The sequence below is a fragment of the Macaca nemestrina genome, chromosome 5, assembly GCF_043159975.1.
Source record: "Macaca nemestrina isolate mMacNem1 chromosome 5, mMacNem.hap1, whole genome shotgun sequence".
Classification (NCBI taxonomy): Eukaryota; Metazoa; Chordata; class Mammalia; order Primates; family Cercopithecidae; genus Macaca; species Macaca nemestrina.
Window position 1 is genome coordinate 84,414,915 of NC_092129.1, and position 18,541 is coordinate 84,433,455.

General features: G+C 34.8%; 1 protein-coding gene across 7 annotated transcripts in view; it reads right to left on the reverse strand.

The window, feature by feature from the left end:
- The window catches only part of LOC105478796 (glutamate ionotropic receptor kainate type subunit 2), a 705,430-nt gene that overhangs the window by 228,635 nt on the left and 458,254 nt on the right, over nucleotides 1-18,541 (reverse strand). The window contains exon 10 of one of the 7 annotated variants that reach the window (XM_071096682.1): nucleotides 10,013-10,256. The exons of the other annotated variants lie outside the window; for them this stretch is intronic. Within the exon in view, the coding sequence (XP_070952783.1) occupies nucleotides 10,224-10,256 (33 nt within the window). The 3' untranslated portion in view covers nucleotides 10,013-10,223. Of the gene's footprint in view, nucleotides 1-10,012; nucleotides 10,257-18,541 lie in introns of those variants that run through there. 7 annotated transcript variants of the gene reach the window in all.

The following is an 18,541-nucleotide window of genomic DNA, read 5'->3' on the forward strand; positions in this document are numbered from 1 at the left end:
CCACACACATCAAATTCAATAATATCTTTATCCTGATGACCTCAAAATTTATACATTAGGCCCACACTTCTTGCAAGTCTTAGGCACACATTCCAATAGCACTTGTCAGCAAGATTTTATGTCTCATAGACATGATTTTATGTCTCACATTTAACATGTCCCAAATACACTTCTTGTTGTCCCTAAAATTTTCACATGTTTTCAGTTTTCTCTGCTTTTAGAAAATGGCACCATCATTTACTCTGCTACTCAAACTGGTCCGTGAGTCATCATCTTTGCTTCCCTTTCTTTTAGCTCATTTGCTACAGAGTAACACAAGGGAAATTACTGAAGGATACATTGAATTATCTCCCCACTACTACTTGAAATCATCACATAGATTCCCAGTGTGTTTAGAATAACATTCAACTTCATTGCCATGGGTTCTAAAACCTGTTGTTCTACCACTTGCTCTCATCTCGGTAAAAGGCTTCACAACTCACAAAACTGATTAAGTCAAAAGCCAGGCAATCACTCTCAAACTCTCTGTCTTATCCTTTGTAAATGCTGCAAGTTCTCCCCTCAAAATATACACTGATTCCACTAATTTCTTTGTACTGCCCCTGATAGAATTATGGCTCCTGTAACCTTTATTTCTAATCCGAATTCCTGTTGTAACTACCTCTTTTGCTTTCTGTTTCTTTCCCCTACAGTCCATTCTCCATAGAAAGTCATAGCAATCTTGTGAAAATTAAATCTGCTTTTATTATGCATTTGCTTAAAATCCCACAGTGGCTTTTCATTAAAACTGGAATAAAATAAAAACTATTTATCCTGGTCTTCAAGGCCTATTCTCTTTGAGCTTAGCTTCTATTCCCTCTCTTTCTCATTTTATTTCAGGCATTGGCCTTCATTTTGGTCTTCAAACTTGCCAAGTTCGTTTCTAGCTCAAGGTCTTTGCTCTTTGCACTTGCTTTTTATTTATTTATTTTTCTGACAGGGAAGATCTATCCTAAGATCTTCACATGGTTGTTTTCTCATCATTTAAGCCTGTGCTCAAATTTCACCACTTCAAAGAAACCACATATATATAAGTTATCTCTTTCCTCTGAGGTACTCTCCATTATTCTACCCTGCTTTGTTTAGTTCACAGCCCTCATCCCATCTGAAGTTTTATTTATCTTTTGATGTACGTGCAATTCTTTCTTCCCCTATTATGACATACACCTATGAGTATAGAGGAATTAGAGATTATGTTCATTAATTTATCTCAGAGCATAGAAGAAAATGACTGGCAATCAGTTGGTGCTCATGGCGCATATGTTAAACGAATAAAATATTCATCATAAAGGCTTAAAACTTACCTTTCCCTCTTCAACTCCATTTTCTTCTCCTTAAGGTCTAGATATCCTGTTTTCTCCCAGTTTCACAAATACAAAGCAATTTTCCACCTCAAAGCCCTTTACCTGTTGTTCTGTCTGTCTACAAAGCTCTTCAAATGGTGAGCTCTTTTCCTTCCTTTAAGGCTCAAGTTAAATATAAAATCTTTCCTTTAGTTTTATCTAAAGAGAATCTTCTCTGTTATTCTCTATCTCAATATTATATTTATTTTCTCACAGTACTTAAGTCATTTTCAATTGTTTTACTTATTTGTTGGTTTACTATTGGGGGTTTTTGTCTCACTTTTCTAAAATATAACATCCATATGAACTCATTATAATATCTTCCATGCTAATACAATACCTAGCATATAGTAGGCAGTGTCCAGTAAATACTAACTGGATAAATTATTGATAAATTAGTTACTTTTATAACTCAATTTTCTCAATTCTAAATATATTTAACAATATATGTAAAGTTGTTTGGGGAATTAATTAAAACAAATCTGGCAAAAATCAGCTTCTTAATATAATTTCATTATTTCAGCTTCCCAATAATTTTTCATGGATTTCTTAAGCTAGGCATCACAGCTCACACTTGTAATCCCAAAACTTTGGGAGGCCGAGGTGAGTGAATCACATGAGGTTGGAAGTTTGAGACCAGTCTGGCCAACATGGTAAAACTTCATCTCTACTAAAAATATACAACTTAGTCGGGTGTGGTGGTGGGTGCCTGTAGTCCCAGCTACTTGGGAGAATGAGGCAGGAGAAGTGCTTGAACCCGGGAGGCAGAGGTTGTAGTGAGCCGAGATTACGCCATTGCACTCCAGCCTGGGAAACAGAGCAAGACTCTGTCTCAAATTAATTAATTAATTAAGACTTAATTTTTCTAGCAATTTTAGGTTCACAGCAAAACTGAGCAGAAGGTATTGACATTTCCCATATCTCTCTACCCCTCCCAGAGGCCTAGTCTACCCTACTATCAACATCCAGCACCAAATCAGTACATGTTCACAACGGACGAACCTTCAATGGCATGTCATTACCACTTACAGTCCATAGTTTACATTATAGGCACATTCCTGGCGCTGTCTATGTTATGAGTTTTGACAAATGTATAATGGCACGCATCCACCATTGTAGTATCAGTGCAAAATAGTTTCAATGCCCTAAATATTCTCCATGATTTTATGTATTCATTTCTTTCTCCACTCTAACTCCTGGCAACCATTAATCTTTTTAGTAGCTCCAGAGTTTTGTCTTTTCCAGAATGTCACATAGCTGGAATGTGGCCTTTTCAGATTGTTTTCTTTCACTTCGTAATAAGCATTTAAGTTTCTTCCATGTATTTTCACAGCTTGATAGCTCATTTCTGTTTTGTGCTGAATAATATTACATAGTGTGAATATACCACAGTTTATTTGTCCACTCACCCACTGGAGAAAATTTTGGTTGCTTCCAAGTCTGGGCTATTATAAATAAAGTTGCTATAAACATCCATGTGCTGGTTTCTGTGTGGACATAAGTTTTTGGTTTATTTGGGTAAATATCAAGGTGGATGATTGCAAGATCATATGGTAAGAGTATGCTTTGTTTTGAAAGAAACTGCCAAACTGTCTTCTAAAGTGGTAGCTCCATTTTCCATTCCCACCAATAAGAAATGAGAGACTGCGTTGCTCCACATTGTTCCTAGCATTTGGTGCCGTCAGTGTTCTGGATTTAGGCCATTCTTATAGGTATACGGTGATGCCTCATTGTTCTAATTTGCAATTCGCTAATGCCATATGATGTTAAGCATTTTTTTCATATGTTTCAATGCAGTCTTATTGGGACTATTTTCATTTGCCATTTAAATTTTTGTAGAGGTTAAATAATGTTCCCAGGTCACATAGCTAAGAAGAGGTAGAGAACAACTAAGAAGAGCCAATAAAATAAGAGGTTTGAACCCAGGTTTTTCAAATTCCACAATAACTACTTTTCCCACTATTTTAGGTTGCTTTCTACACCATAAGATCATTTGGGAGAAAACCATATATGTTGGATTTTTAAACTGAATCAGATGGGAATCAGAAATCAATCTGTTAACTACATCCAAAGCTACATATTTGAGTTTAACATAAATAAAAGAACAGTTAGGATCTTGTCGATTTTTATGTACCATTTGATCACATACAAACTTTAGTCCCCAGGGGTACACAAAGTACTGCAAATACGACAGATGTAGTGCCCTTCTACCCAAGAGGTTATCATATCCTTTTGCCTCACTGCTCTTCCTGGCCTGCTAGTCTTTCAAGTGATAAAACATTTCCACAGGTCATAGTTTATCTACCCTTGTTATCTTAGAAAGGGAAGAAGTCCTGTGATGAAACAGCTTTCTGGTACTGAGTATTCACATTTCAGACATATTCAGGTGTTTCTTTTCCTGGTGCTCCCACAACAACTTTTGAATACTTTTACCATAGCATTTATTATATTGAGTAGTAAGTGTTGATGTATATGTAAGCCTTCTGAACTAGACTTGAGCGACTTACTGGGCAAAATGGTTACTTAATTTTGCTTCAAAAGTACCAAACATTCCCTGGCACATAGCAGGCTTACCAATAAAATGACTGCTGAAATGAATTGAATAGAGATGGATTGCTCTGGTCAACTGGGGAAGCCAGGGAAACCTGAACTTGAAGGAAAACAATTCAGACAGTTAAGTTCCCCTATGAGGCTTGGGCATGATGGTAACAAATCCTCAAGTCACTAACCCATGTACAGAGGGTTAAGGACTTGAGGAGAATATCATATTCCTTTGCAGCATAGGGGAAAGACTGAAAATACTGGGTTGGTGGAATGGGAAAAAATAAAGCATGTAGGTATAGTAAATTAGCTCTATTGACTTCATACTTTTGTTTCATTTAGGTTACTATTTTCAAATACGGAGTTTGTTGTTTTGTTTTGTTTTACTTAAAAGGAACAAAGATCAACAATTTGTCAACTCCCATGACTAAGCAATAGTACTATTTAACATTTCCCAAGCACTTACCATGTGCCAAACCCTGTTCTAAATGCTTTACTTGGATTAATTCAATTGTATTCTCCATAACAACTATATGAGGTTAGTAATATTATTTCTATTATGAAAAAAACTGAGGGAAAGGATGTTAAGGTATTTTTTTCTTTTTTTTTTTTTTTGCCCATAGTCAATAGCCAGTATACAACTCAGCCAGGCTGACTGCTGGACCACTTACCCATCCCTCCCATACTTCCTTGATTAAATAATTCTTAGTGATCATTTCCAAACTCCATATGAATATAAAATTGTAAATAGTTCATTACATAATTAAACACCTGTTGTATGACTTTTTTTTTTTTAATTAACAGGGATTCACCACTGGGCTATATTGTATGCAAAATGGTATTAATTATTGAACAATAAAATCAAGACAACTTTATGGAAGAAAATAAGTAGTAAATATATAATACACAAAATTCATTTTCTACATGACAAATCATCTGATTTCTAAATAAGAGCACATCTTTTTAACATAAAGTATTTTAAGAATTTATGAAAACATCATCTGTTAAACTAAACTAATCAGATTTAGGTAGCAACATATGATTATCTAAAAATGCCTTTTCTTCTGTTTGCATTGTTAAATTATAATTGTCTCTATTTTAAATTAAACTATATTCCAAAGTACTTTTTATTTATTTTTCACAGAAACTGACTTGAACACTGGATAAAATATAATAAAAGTTGGTGATTAGTTAGGAGTGTGTGAAGCATATGAGGGATATATGCGTGCAAGAAGTGAAAATGGCAATATAATTGTAAAAGTTATTAGGCTATTTAAATCTTATTAATCTAACTTGTTCTACTAGCCTCCTACCTGTTAATTTGATTTCCTTCAACGATAAGCTAATAAAAAAACTTTTGTCATAGGCAAATAAATTTGTTGATCCCTCTGAGATTAAAAACCTACTTAGATATATGTCTTAAACAGGTTTGCACATCACTAGAAAAAAAAAATGTGTGGTCTGAGTGCATCCTTTCAGTATTTATGGATCTCCACAATGTCAAATATTACTCTTCCCATATTTAATTCTGATAAGTAAGATGCAGTTTTCTTGCTGTGATTCCTATCTCCAGCTACACTGTGTCATAGGATAGTTTTACATCAAGTTATGACTCTCCTTTAAACTCTCTTTCTCTGTTTCACACAGCACAAGGATAAATAATAACCTCACGTAAGAAAAGAAAAATGGTACCAGAAGCAATTACTGTATCACATTCCAAGTTCAATGAATAATATGATAAAACTCTCCTGGGCAACTTCACTGATTTCTCATATAGTCTTAAATCTCCACATCAGCATTTGCTAGAGGTAAAGGCACTTCATTCCACTGGCATCTGTAATAAGGATTTGTCAGCATTTCTACTATCAACCCCAGTTTTAAGGAACCCAATAACGCATGTATTTTTATCTGCATTGGACTGGGAGTTGGCACAAAATGAATCCAAAATGAAGTTCTGAAAAAGTAAAATATGTTTTAAGGTTGAGGGAATAAAAATGTTTTATTTAAATATAATAAAACTTTTAATTATTATTTTTTTTAAATTTATTTATTATTATTATACTTTAAGTTGTAGGGTACATGTGCATAACGTGCAGGTTTGTTACATATGTATACTTGTGCCATGTTGCTGTGCTGCACCCATCAACTCGTCATTTACATCAGGTATAACTCCCAATGCAATCCCTCCCCCCTCCCCCCTCCCCATGATAGGCCCCGGTGTGTGATGCTCCCCTTCCTGAGTCCAAGTGATCTCATTGTTCAGTTCCCACCTATGAGTGAGAACATGCGGTGTTTGGTTTTCTGTTCTTGCAATAGTTTGCTAAGAATGATGGTTTCCAGCTGCATCCATGTCCCTACAAAGGACACAAACTCATCCTTTTTTATGGCTGCATAGTATTCCATGGTGTATATGTGCCACATTTTCTTAATCCAATCTGTCACTGATGGACATTTGGGTTGATTCCAAGTCTTTGCTATTGTGAATAGTGCTGCAATAAACATACGTGTGCATGTGTCTTTATAGCAGCATAATTTATAATCCTTTGGGTATATACCCAGTAATGGGATGGCTGGGTCATATGGTACATCTAGTTCTAGATCCTTGAGAAATCGCCATACTGTTTTCCATAATGGTTGAACTAGTTTATTTATAGATTCAATGCCATCCCCATCAAGCTACCAATGAGTTTCTTCACAGAATTGGAAAAAAACTGCTTTAAAGTTCATATGGAACCAAAAAAGAGCCCGCATCTCCAAGACATTCCTAAGTCAAAAGAACAAAGCTGGAGGCATCACACTACCTGACTTCAAACTATACTACAAGGCTACAGTAACCAAAACAGCATGGTACTGGTACCAAAACAGAGATATAGACCAATGGAACAGAACAGAGTCCTCAGAAATAATACCACACATCTACAGCCATCTGATCTTTGACAAACCTGAGAGAAACAAGAAATGGGGAAAGGATTCCCTATTTAATAAATGGTGCTGGGAAAATTGGCTAGCCATAAGTAGAAAGCTGAAACTGGATCCTTTCCTTACTCCTTATACGAAAATTAATTCAAGATGGATTAGAGACTTAAATGTTAGACCTAATACCATAAAAATCCTAGAGGAAAACCTAGGTAGTACCATTCAGGACATAGGCATGGGCAAAGACTTCATGTCTAAAACACCAAAAGCAATGGCAGCAAAAGCCAAAATTGACAAATGGGATCTCATTAAACTAAAGAGCTTCTGCACAGCAAAAGAAACTACCATCAGAGTGAACAGGCAACCTACAGAATGGGAGAAAATTTTTGCAATCTATTCATCTGACAAAGGGCTAATATCCAGAACCTACAAAGAACTCAAACAAATTTACAAGAAAAAAAACAAACAACCCCATCAAAAAGTGGGCAAAGGATATGAACAGACATTTCTCAAAAGAAGACATTCATACAGCCAACAGACACATGAAAAAATGCTCATCATCACTGGCCATCAGAGAAATGCAAATCAAAACCACAATGAGATACCATCTCACACCAGTTAGAATGGCGATCATTAAAAAGTCAGGAAACAACAGGTGCTGGAGAGGATGTGGAGAAATAGGAACACTTTTACACTGTTGGTGGGATTGTAAACTAGTTCAACTTTTAATTATTTTTAAAGCATATAACTCATGTATCTCTCAGCTTTTATCTAGGGCTCGATTATCTTTTTCATATGTTAACCCTGAGATATCAGTGTCTTACTTATGCTACTTAAAACATAGGTACATTAAAATGTAAATTGATTTTAATGTGATATATATAAAATATCCCCTGGTATTGCAATGATAAGACTAAACTAACCAATGTATTTACCCAAGCATATATTGAACTCTTACTCTGTCCCAACACTCTTCTAGGTGCTAGGTATACAACACTGAACAATGAAAAATTAAAACAACACAGAAAAATTCCTGCCCTTATGGAACTCCCAATCTAGTGGTGAATTTGAAATACATTCCAATTATACATTATTCTGTATTTATTTACACGTCTACTTTGCTTCATTAATTATCAGAAGTGGAATGTGGAATGTTTTCACAGGCTACGTTTTTGAGAAACAGGGACACGTGTCTTGTTTTAGAGTGCTGTGGTGAATCTCAGAACATAGGATGCTGTAGCCCACAAATCATTTATTTTGAAAAATAGACAGGTATATTCAGGTAACCCCAATCATGTTCTTGAATTTATCCTTATGATTAAGAAACTTGTAAAGTTTATTTGTGGCAATAGCTGAAATTCTAGTTTCTTAAAGATATCAATGCAATACATTTAGAAAATATTACCTAATGGTGCCTTTTTTTTTCCTCCTTCATGAACATAGGGTTCACAAACAAACAAACAAAAAACCCTCCTTTTTAAAAATAGCATCCCTATGGGCCAAATGAAAAAAAAAAACATAATGGTTACAAAAATAATAATCTAAGATTAAAGTAAAATTATGGCAATTGAAACAAAACTGAGCAGTTCATATTTTCCTGAAAATAATTTATAATTTCCTGAAATTTCATAATTTCCTGAAAATAATTTCCTTCTCTTTTCTGAACAGTGTGTTCAGAGTCTCTATATCTTATCACTGCCCTCTCACTGAGGGCATTAAATCATAACTAGTAAGAGGGCAATCTCATTTTTATAGGGTATGGAAATCAAGGCAGATATTAAGTTGAATGAAAGTAGAAGACTGATGAATGGGCAACAGAAATGGTGGAACAATTATGCTTTTCAGGAAGGTGAGTTGGTTCATTATAACTATCAGACTTACACCTTAACAAGAATGAAACAAAACAGACCTCAACATCTTGCCCTCCAAGTGTTCAAGAGGTGCTCAGGACAATGCAGAGGGGAGAGTCACATTTTTAAAAGGGAAATTAAGGATGAAAGGTATTACTATGGACAGCAATGTTAAGGAGATGGAACAAAGGCTAACCCTCTGCCCTTTTTCATTGGGTTAGTTTTGGTTTGGGGTTTTTTGTTTGTTTCCCTTTCTATCTAGACCATGCTTTACTTGAACTTTCCCAGATCTTCACTTGCTGTCCTCTCATCCAAGCACAGAGGATAAACACTTGGAAAGTCTGCTTTACTGGATAGTATAAGGCAGCAAATTTTAGTTACCTGTTTTAACATTCTTTTCAACCCTGTTTAACATTTTTTTAATTTCATTTCAGGCACCTAAACTAAAATTTTTTATTAAATAAAATTTTCATAGGTAAGTTTACTTTTATTATGGGTAAAAGGTGTTTTTCTTGAATGGTGAAAAACACCCAAGAAATATAACTAATACTTAACAAAGAGATACAAGCAGAATAAAGGAAGATTTTCAGCAAAGATAAATTTTTTCTTTCACAGAAAACGTTATCAACTCATTACTCTAATAAGCAACACTCTTGGGTAGATTTAGCACACATGAGGTATGATTTGATCAAGGGATGGGGGACAGCTTATAAACACCATGGGAATGATGCCCAGTAGTAATATATGTGTTTGATTGGCATATTTATTGATTTTAATTGACTACCACCACTCCTGCATTTCCATAGTAACCTATAAGTGAAAAGAGCAACTCCAAAGATGATCAATAAATTAGCATGATTTTCTAAATTTTTATTTGAAGTTTAACAAGATGCATGTAGATATCTATATCAGAATACCTCTTGTTAAAATATAAATACTTTGGATGTATTCAGTCATCCATTCATCTACCAATTTAGTCATTAATACATTCAGGAAACAAATATTTTTATGTAAATTCTGAATATACATATGTAGACTAGAGGTTCAATTTTTTTTTCTTTAAAGACTAAATAGTAAATATTTTTGGCTTTATAAACTATATAGTCACAACTATTCAATTCTGTCATTATAGTGTGAAAGTAGCCATAGAAGCAGTTAATAAACTGGCAAGCCATCAGAATCAATTTTTAAATAACTCTAGAATCTAATAAAAACTTACAACAACAAGGAAATGCTTAGTGAAGACAAAAACTACAGAATCTTGATAGGAGAGCTCTGTGGCATATTAATTTACCCTGTTGATACTACTTGATACTCCTCAGTTCCACAACAGTCTTGAAGATAGTAGCCCGCATTCCTGATGTAGGTAATACACACCATAGGAAACCATATGGACCTTATTCTTACCAAATTGTAGTTATGTGTTTCAACCTGTGTGGTGTCTCCCAGAGGGAAGGGCTCAAGGACTTGCCATTGGTTCATCTGCATAGGAGTTTCCCTAAGGCTGAAGCTGCTTCACATGTGGTGGTTTTTGTCAGCATTTAAAGGCAAATACCTTATCTGCCACCTGGTGGGTAAGAGGGAAAAGTAGGGGCAAGAAATAGATTCACTTGAAAGCCTGAGACTGTAAGACTAGGAAGGATATACTTGGGGGCACGAAGAGCTGGGACAAGCTCCTATATAGTCAAGGGAATCTAGAAGTCCATGCACATAACCAGGGTGGGATGTATGTTCAGAAAGGAACTGAGAAGACCCTAAGCCCTTACCTCTGGCTAGATTCAGGCTGCATGCAAGCAGGAAGGAAGAATAGGTCAGAATTGTAAACTGCCTGGCTAAACAGTAAAGGAGTGCCCCAATATACAACCAAACTACAAAGATGGGGAGTTTGGTTTTGTTTCTTGTTGCTTCATTCCAGGAGTTTAAAGAAATCTCTGTCAAGTTACTAAGGTACTACTAACCTAACAATCACACATTTCAGTGACCACCCAGAACAAAAAATACAGACTTTACAAAATTAGCTTAGCAAGGCCACTAAACAATAAAGAACTATAATAACAAGTAAAAAAAAAAAAAAAAAAAAACTGGGTGGGTGGAATATCTTGTTTATAAAGTTGCAATATTGTATTGTTTAAAATGTCCACTTTTTTAACCAAAACAAAGTGAAAAATGCAAACAAACAAGAAAGTACAGCTCATTGATAGGAAAAAAGAAATTAATAGAAACTGGCCTTGAGAGAAACCAGAGCTGCAGAGGAAATTAGAAGGGAAATTCTCTGTGATGAATGAAAACAAAAGCAGAACATATTAAAACTCAATGGATGCAATAAAAGCAGTCCCTCAAAGTGAATTTATAGCTGTATATATCTACATTAAAAAGAAAGAAAAATCTCAAATAAATAACACAAATTTACACCATAGAAACCTAGAAGAATAAGATCAAACTAAACCTGCAGGTAGGAAGAAAAGAAGAAAGATTACCTTGGAGATAAATAAAATAGAGAACAGAAAAAAAAAATAGAGAGAAGCAATGGAACAAAAATTTGATTATTTGAAAAGATGAACAAAATTAACAAACATTTAGCTAGACCAATCAAGAAAAAGTAATAGGAAAAAAATCAGATGAAAAAAAGAGGACCTTTGCTACCAACTTTACAGGTATAAAAAGTTTACAAGAGAATCATAGAAATAATTGTACATCAAAAATTAGACCACCCTGATGAAATGGACAAATTCCTACAAAGATACTGCTATCAAAACTTCCTCAAATAGAAATAAAAATTTGAATATATCTAGAGAAAATAAAGAGATTGAATCAGTAATCCAGAACCTCCAAAGAAAATCCCAGAACCAAATAACTTCACTGATGAATTCCATCATCATTTAAAAAGATTTAGCACCAATCCTTCTTAAACTCTTCCAAATAATAAAACATGAGGGAATACCTCCTAGTCCATTCTTTCAGGTCAACACTACGCTGAAAACAAACTGGAAAATATTTCACAAGAAAAGAAAACTACATACCAATGACCCTTAAGAATATAGATGTAAAACTTCTCAACAAAAAAATGAAAATCATCTCTTGAACAAAGGGTGTTGGGACAACTAAAAATCTACATGTAAATGAATGAAGTTGATACCTCACATCATATACAAAAAAATTAATACAAAGTTATCAATGACCTAAATGTAAAAGATAAAACTGTAAAACTCTCACAATAAAATATATAGGTAAGTCTTCATGATTTTGGATTTGGCAATGGGTTTTTTTGATATGACACCCAAAATATAATCAACAAAAAACATATAAATTGGACATTATCATAAGTGAAAACTTTTGTGTATGAAAGGACATTGTCAAGCAAATGAAAAGACAACCTAAAGAATGGGAGAAAATATTGTGAATCATATAACTGATAATATTCTACTCTTCAGAATATATAAAGAACTATTACAACTTAACAAGAAAACAAACAATGCTGTTTAAAAATGAGCACAGAGCTTGAACAGGTATTTCTCCGAAGAAGACATACAGATGTCAACAAGCACACAGGAAGATGCTGAACATCGTTAGTCATTAGGGAAATGCAAATCTAAACCACAATAAGATACCACTTCACATCTACCAGGATGTTTTATAATTTTAAAAATGAAAATAACAAGTTGGTGAGGATATAGAGAAAATGGAACCTTCATACATTTGCTAGTGAGAAGGTAAAATTGTGCAGCTGCTATTAAAAAAAAAAATGGCACCTCCTCAAAAAGTTAAACATGGAATTACCATAGAACTCAGCAATGCTATTCTTAGGTATATACCCCCAAAAGATTAAAAATTGGTGTTTAAACAAAAACTGTGAACCAATGTGCATAGCAGAACTTCTCACAATAGCCAAATTTTGGGGACAAACCAAATGCCAATCCGTGGTTTCATAGATAAACTAAATGATGAATATGCATAAAATGGAATATCATTTAATCATAAAAATATTGAAGTATTGAGGCGTGTTATAGCACGGATGAATCTTGAAAATATTATGCTAAGTGAAAACAGGCAGACACAAAAAGCCACACAGTACATGATTCTAGTCCCCCTGAAATATCCAGAATACACAAACCATAGAAACAGAAAGCAGATAGGCTATTGCCAGGGTCTCAGGAGTAAAAACAAATGCAAGGTTGGGGGCACAGTAGCTAATACCTGTAATCTCAGTGCTTTGGGAAGCTGTGCAGGGAGAATTGTTTGAGGTCAGGACCCACGTGGGCAACATACTGAGACCCCATCTGTACAAAGTAAAAATATTAGCCAGGCCTGGTGGTGTGTGCTTGCCATCCTAGCTACATGGGAGGCTGAAGTGGGAGGACTGCTTGAGCCAGGAGTTTGAGGTTGCAGTCAGCTATGATAGTACTACTACTCTCCAGCTTAGGTGACAGAGAATGAGATCCTGTCTCAAAACAACAACAACAACAACAACAACAAAAAATGAGTGCAGAATAAATGATTAATGGATACAGAGTTTTCTTTAGGGGTTATGAAAATGATCTGGAACTAGATAGCAGTAATATATGCACAATATTGTGAATGTACTAAAAACAACTAAATTATATACCTTGGTGAAAATGATGAATTTTGCATCATGTAAGTTTTACTTCGATAAAAAATAAAATCCAAAAAACATGTATCTAGCCCTCTGAACTTAGTTTGCCAAACGCTGTACCAAACAGAAAAAAAATGAGACATGTCATGTGTCCTCAAATTGCTATGATATACTATAAACACAATATAATTATGAGTTATTTATATATGCAATACTCTTACATTACCAGTAAACAACTAGCACAATCATATAATGGAAAATATATGCTATGTTAAAATCTGGACCAAATTATTTAAAACTAGCAAATGCTTAAGATTGTTCTTTATTAGTGCTTATGGACAATTACATTTATTCCATTAATTTGATCAGACAAAACCAGTGCTAATAATAGCTCATTTTTTCCAGTTCTAGTACCATTTACAAGCTGTGTAGTTCTTTGAGAAGGAATCTTCTAGCACAAATTTACTCTCCTATTATTCAACTGTATCACACATATGTTGAGAAATAATATTTTTCCTAAATTCTGTCAACATTCTCCCATCTCTTTTCCTTATTCTTGCTTTTCCTCAACTCTGAAAGTTAAATGAGTAATAGTGTAAATAAAATAATTTTCCCCTTAAGCACAGAAATGAGGGGACTATTGCATCTCTCAATAACCTTCAATTGAAAAAAAAAATTTTGATCTAATTTCTCAAATATTTTATTACATTTTTTCTAAGAGTATGCTTTCTCTTTGCACTTTCAAAGTATCATCCAATAAGTCTGCCTTTACTTTCTTTTTTTCTTGATTACACCCTGTAAAATTAAAAACAAGGTCATACTAGTATCTATTTAATCATTCATTCATTAAAATCTATTTAATAGATATCTAAAATATTCCAGGTGTTGTTCTATGTCATAAAGATGAAAAGGCTAATAAGACATGATATCTACTCTTAAGAAACCTAATTGTCTCATGAGAGAGATAGAAAAGTAAATAGGTAAGTATATGCCAAGTCATAAGGACTTTGTATTTGGTACCTTTGTATTTGGTGTCCAGCCTTGACTATACATTAAAATTAAAATAATTTTTTTACAATTAAAATGCAATTAAAATTACAAAACTGAGGTCTGGGCCTTACCCCCAGAAATTCTGATCTAATGCATCTGGGAACTACCTTAGCATCATTATTTAAAAATGAAACAAAACAAAAAACAACTTCCTACATGATTATAACGTGCAGTTGGGCCGGCTTCTCAGGAATGTGACCTGTGCCGTGGTACAGGGCCCAACATTTCAAAGGGGTCTGCTTTTGGGTTTTCTGCTCTGCTGGTGTCCTTTTGAAATTCTTAGTACTTGTTCAATAAGAGATCCCTCATTTTCATTTTGCACATGGGATAGAAATTATTTAGCTGGTCAAATATGCAGTAAAGACAGATAACTATTGAGTTAAAGAAGTGGCGTAGATGGAAATACTTTGAAGAGCGAAAATGATTCATGTGGATGATGGAAAGTATAAATAACTCTGTAGGACTTAAGTGAAGAAAAGTGTGGAGCAAGAAAGATAGGGGGATACAAGGACATGAAGGCCTAAGTTAGGAAAAACACTTTACTCCTACAAACTCTGACAAACTATCTAGATATAATTATTGCTGATTACCACTCTTTGAATTCATATCCTGCTTAGAATGGCATTCCATTTCCTAAAATTGTCTTAAAGCATCTACCTAAAACCAAATTTGGTGTAATAAATGAGGTTGGAATTTTTTTCTTCAATATTCTCATTATGTATTTTTCACTACTTAAAGATTGCATAAATTTGAATATATGAAAGAAAGATGGAGCCAGTCAAAAAATGAAGACTTTTGCATCCAAAGATTAGAAGGTGGAGTTTTCAATGACTGGGATTCTATTTCTTTTAATTCACTGAACATTTGGTTTGGAGGCCCTCTGGTGTTAGAAAAGAGATTCCAGTGTTCGCCATCCTCTACTTCTATTTGTTTCTCCAAAACAAATGGAAACATACTGATAGAGAAATGAATTAGAATAAAGAACTGAATACTAACTGGCTTTCTACCCATATCCCACTCAAAAGTTGATCAGACACTGGCAAACCCCTTCAATGTCACTGAATATGCGTGTAAAACAGACACGAAAAAGATCTTGTGCAATGAGCATTATTCATCAATGATCAGTAGTAGTTAGCCACATCTATCTACTGAAAGTTCTTTTCCCATAATAAATAGTTTAACCTTCAGTTGTTGCCTTTTGTAAACAAAAAAATGTTTTTTGAGTACCTATCATTTAAAAGAAATACTCTACTTTAAGACAGTGTTACTTCTCTCAAGCACCTATCTAGTTGAGGACAGAGAATCTAGTTGAGGACAGAGAACTTCTACAGAAAAATATAAACAAATACTAAAAGTTTGTATTTAAATGCATAAAGATACATTTTATAGACAAAAGGTTCATTAGATGTGAGAGAAGGAAAAGTACAAATGTCCCAAGTCAGTCAGATAAATCATCCCAGAGGAAAAAACATCAGAAAAACGTATGAGTAGAATGAAGTAAATGGAGATAAATGAGTTTCCAAGCAAGATAAATGAATTGAGAGAGAATATAGAGAAGTTCACCAATACATGGCCTGAAGAAGAGGAATGGTGGCCCATAGGAGAAGATGTTAACAAACATATTAGAAATTCCAGGGGGAAACTAGTAAAGAACACCATTTCTTATGTTTTAATTTTTAGATTACCCTGTGCTCAATAAAAATGATCACTTACTGACAATTTTGTGCCAGGAATGATGTCATAAAACTTATGAATTTTTATCTCTAATAGAAACAAACTTCAAGTTATTCATTATTATCCCCACTCCAGTTATGGCAACTCACCTAAAGTAAACCAACTACTAAGTGGCAGGCTCACAATTCAAAACCAGATTTTTACTTCCATTTTTCCATTCAACTCGCAGACCTTACTGAAAGCTTCCTTTCAGTTATATATTAAATTCAGGTACCTATCAGGCAGCTAATTGCAGAAATGGTCTGCTTTTCTGCTAATCATTGGTAGGCTATGTAGTGCATAGATTTGCACGTGTAAGTGAATTCCATTAGAAATATTAGTAAGAGCTTCAAAGTTGTTAAAGTCGAACTTATTGTTTTCCACAGTGTATTCTTCTGAGAAATTATGCCCCAAGGTTTAGTTTCAAAAAGTCTTTCTGTAGGCTGGGGGCGGTTGCTCACGACTGTAATCCCAGCACTTTGAGAGACCGAGGCGGGTGGATCACTCGAGGTCAGGATCACTGAGACCAGCCTGGTCAACATGGTAAAACCATGTCTCTACTAAAAATACAAAACTTAGCCAGGCATAGTGATGGGTTGACTGTAATCCCAGCTACTCGGGAGGCTGAGGCAAGAGTGTAGCTTGAACCTGGGGGGCAGAGGTTGCAGTGGCCAAGATCGCTCCATTGCACTGTAGCCTGGGCAACAGAGAGATAAACTGTATTAAAAAAAAAAAAAAAATCATTCTGCAATTAAAAATATTTGGAAATTCTACATACCTATATCCCCTTGAGATACTCGAAATGCACATTAATTTGTTAAAGATTCCGTGATAATGCCGGGCGCGGTGGCTCAAGCCTGTAATCCCAGCACTTTGGGAGGCCGAGACGGGCGGATCACGAGGTCAGGAGATCGAGACCATCCTGGCTAACACGGTGAAACCCCGTCTCTACTAAAAAATACAAAAAACTAGCCGGGCGAGGTGGCGGCGCCTGTAGTCCCAGCTACTCGGGAGCCTGAGGCAGGAGAATGGCGTGAACCCGGGAGGCGGAGCTTGCAGTGAGCCGGATCTCGGCCACTGCACTCCAGCCCGGGCGGCAGAGCGAGACTCCGTCTCAAAAAAAAAAAAAAAAAAAAAAAAAAAAAAAAAGATTCCGTGATAACAAAACCTAACAAACGTTGTTTAACCCAGTATCTTCTAAAATCTATTTAAGTACAGGACAGTTCTAGGGTGTGCCTATATGACACGCCTATCAGAACTGTGGAGCACACTGAAATTCTGATGTAAACAAAGAGTAAAAACGGAATGCTATTGCTCCAGGGCACAGAAAGTGTGTGCTGCATTTTGAAGGTACCGTTTTGTTTCTCTTCAAGGTCAGGGAGTATCATATTTGCCAACAACGTAAATTTAAAAGTTAAAAACAGCAAACACAAATTTTGAGTTTTTAAAGACATAAAGCTGTGACATACATGAAAATAAATATTTTAGTGCCTTTGGCTCTAATTATATTTGAATGTTGCATAAAATATTCTTCATATAACATGAAATGTTTTTCAAACAACTATATGGCAAAATCATTTTTCTTTTATTAATTCTCAGATGAAGAAGTGAAAAAATGTTTTGTTTGCTTTTCCAATATGAGTTTACTCAAAGTAGTTAAAGTAAATTCATGCTTTTTTTTTTAATCGATTACTATGTAGAACTAAGGCTAAGAGAGCTCAGAATATAAAATGTATAGGATTCAAGTTAAGAATATTCATTCCAGATTAGGCACCTAATTAATGTCATGATGTACAAACACCTAATAAGAAGTATACCTAATAAAATAATTGACTGATAAATGGATAAACCAAGGACTTATCTGTTATTGTGGATTTTATGTTAAAGCACTGATTCCAGTAATGCCAGCAAGACAAAATATGTGTGTTTTCTATGAGAGGAAGAAGTCTGTAACTTTCTTTTTGAGTCACAGTGGTGGGGTTAATTGGAGTCAGGATATAGGCTGTCATTAAGAGTATCCAATAAATCTTAAATGAAGAGAAGTAATTAGAAATCAATGTCAAGTACTCAAGTTGTAGTTGAAAACACAGAGATCAGGACCTGAGAATCTGATATTATCAGGAAATGAAGTTAGGTTGCAGGTATCTGACACATTCAGGATTTACTCGTTTGGAATGTTTCATGGATGTCATCTTAAAACCATCATTTCCCAATATGCTTAAAGAACTTGTGAGTCTGACTCAAAGGACATTATATTCTTTTGCTCCCAGATGCTTTTTACCTTCCTTGGAAGCCCATAGTTTATAATTGCTTGTCAAACCAAACAGAATACAGTAAGTTTTAGGACAGAATCACTGAAATAGTGTCAGGAGAAGAAAGAAATGTGCAATAGTGTAAATGTACTGAACCATGTACGTGCTCCCTGAGTGAACTACCACACCATTATTCACGAGGCCAACCATCATCTTAAATCCAAAAGTTATCTCCAAGCCAGAACA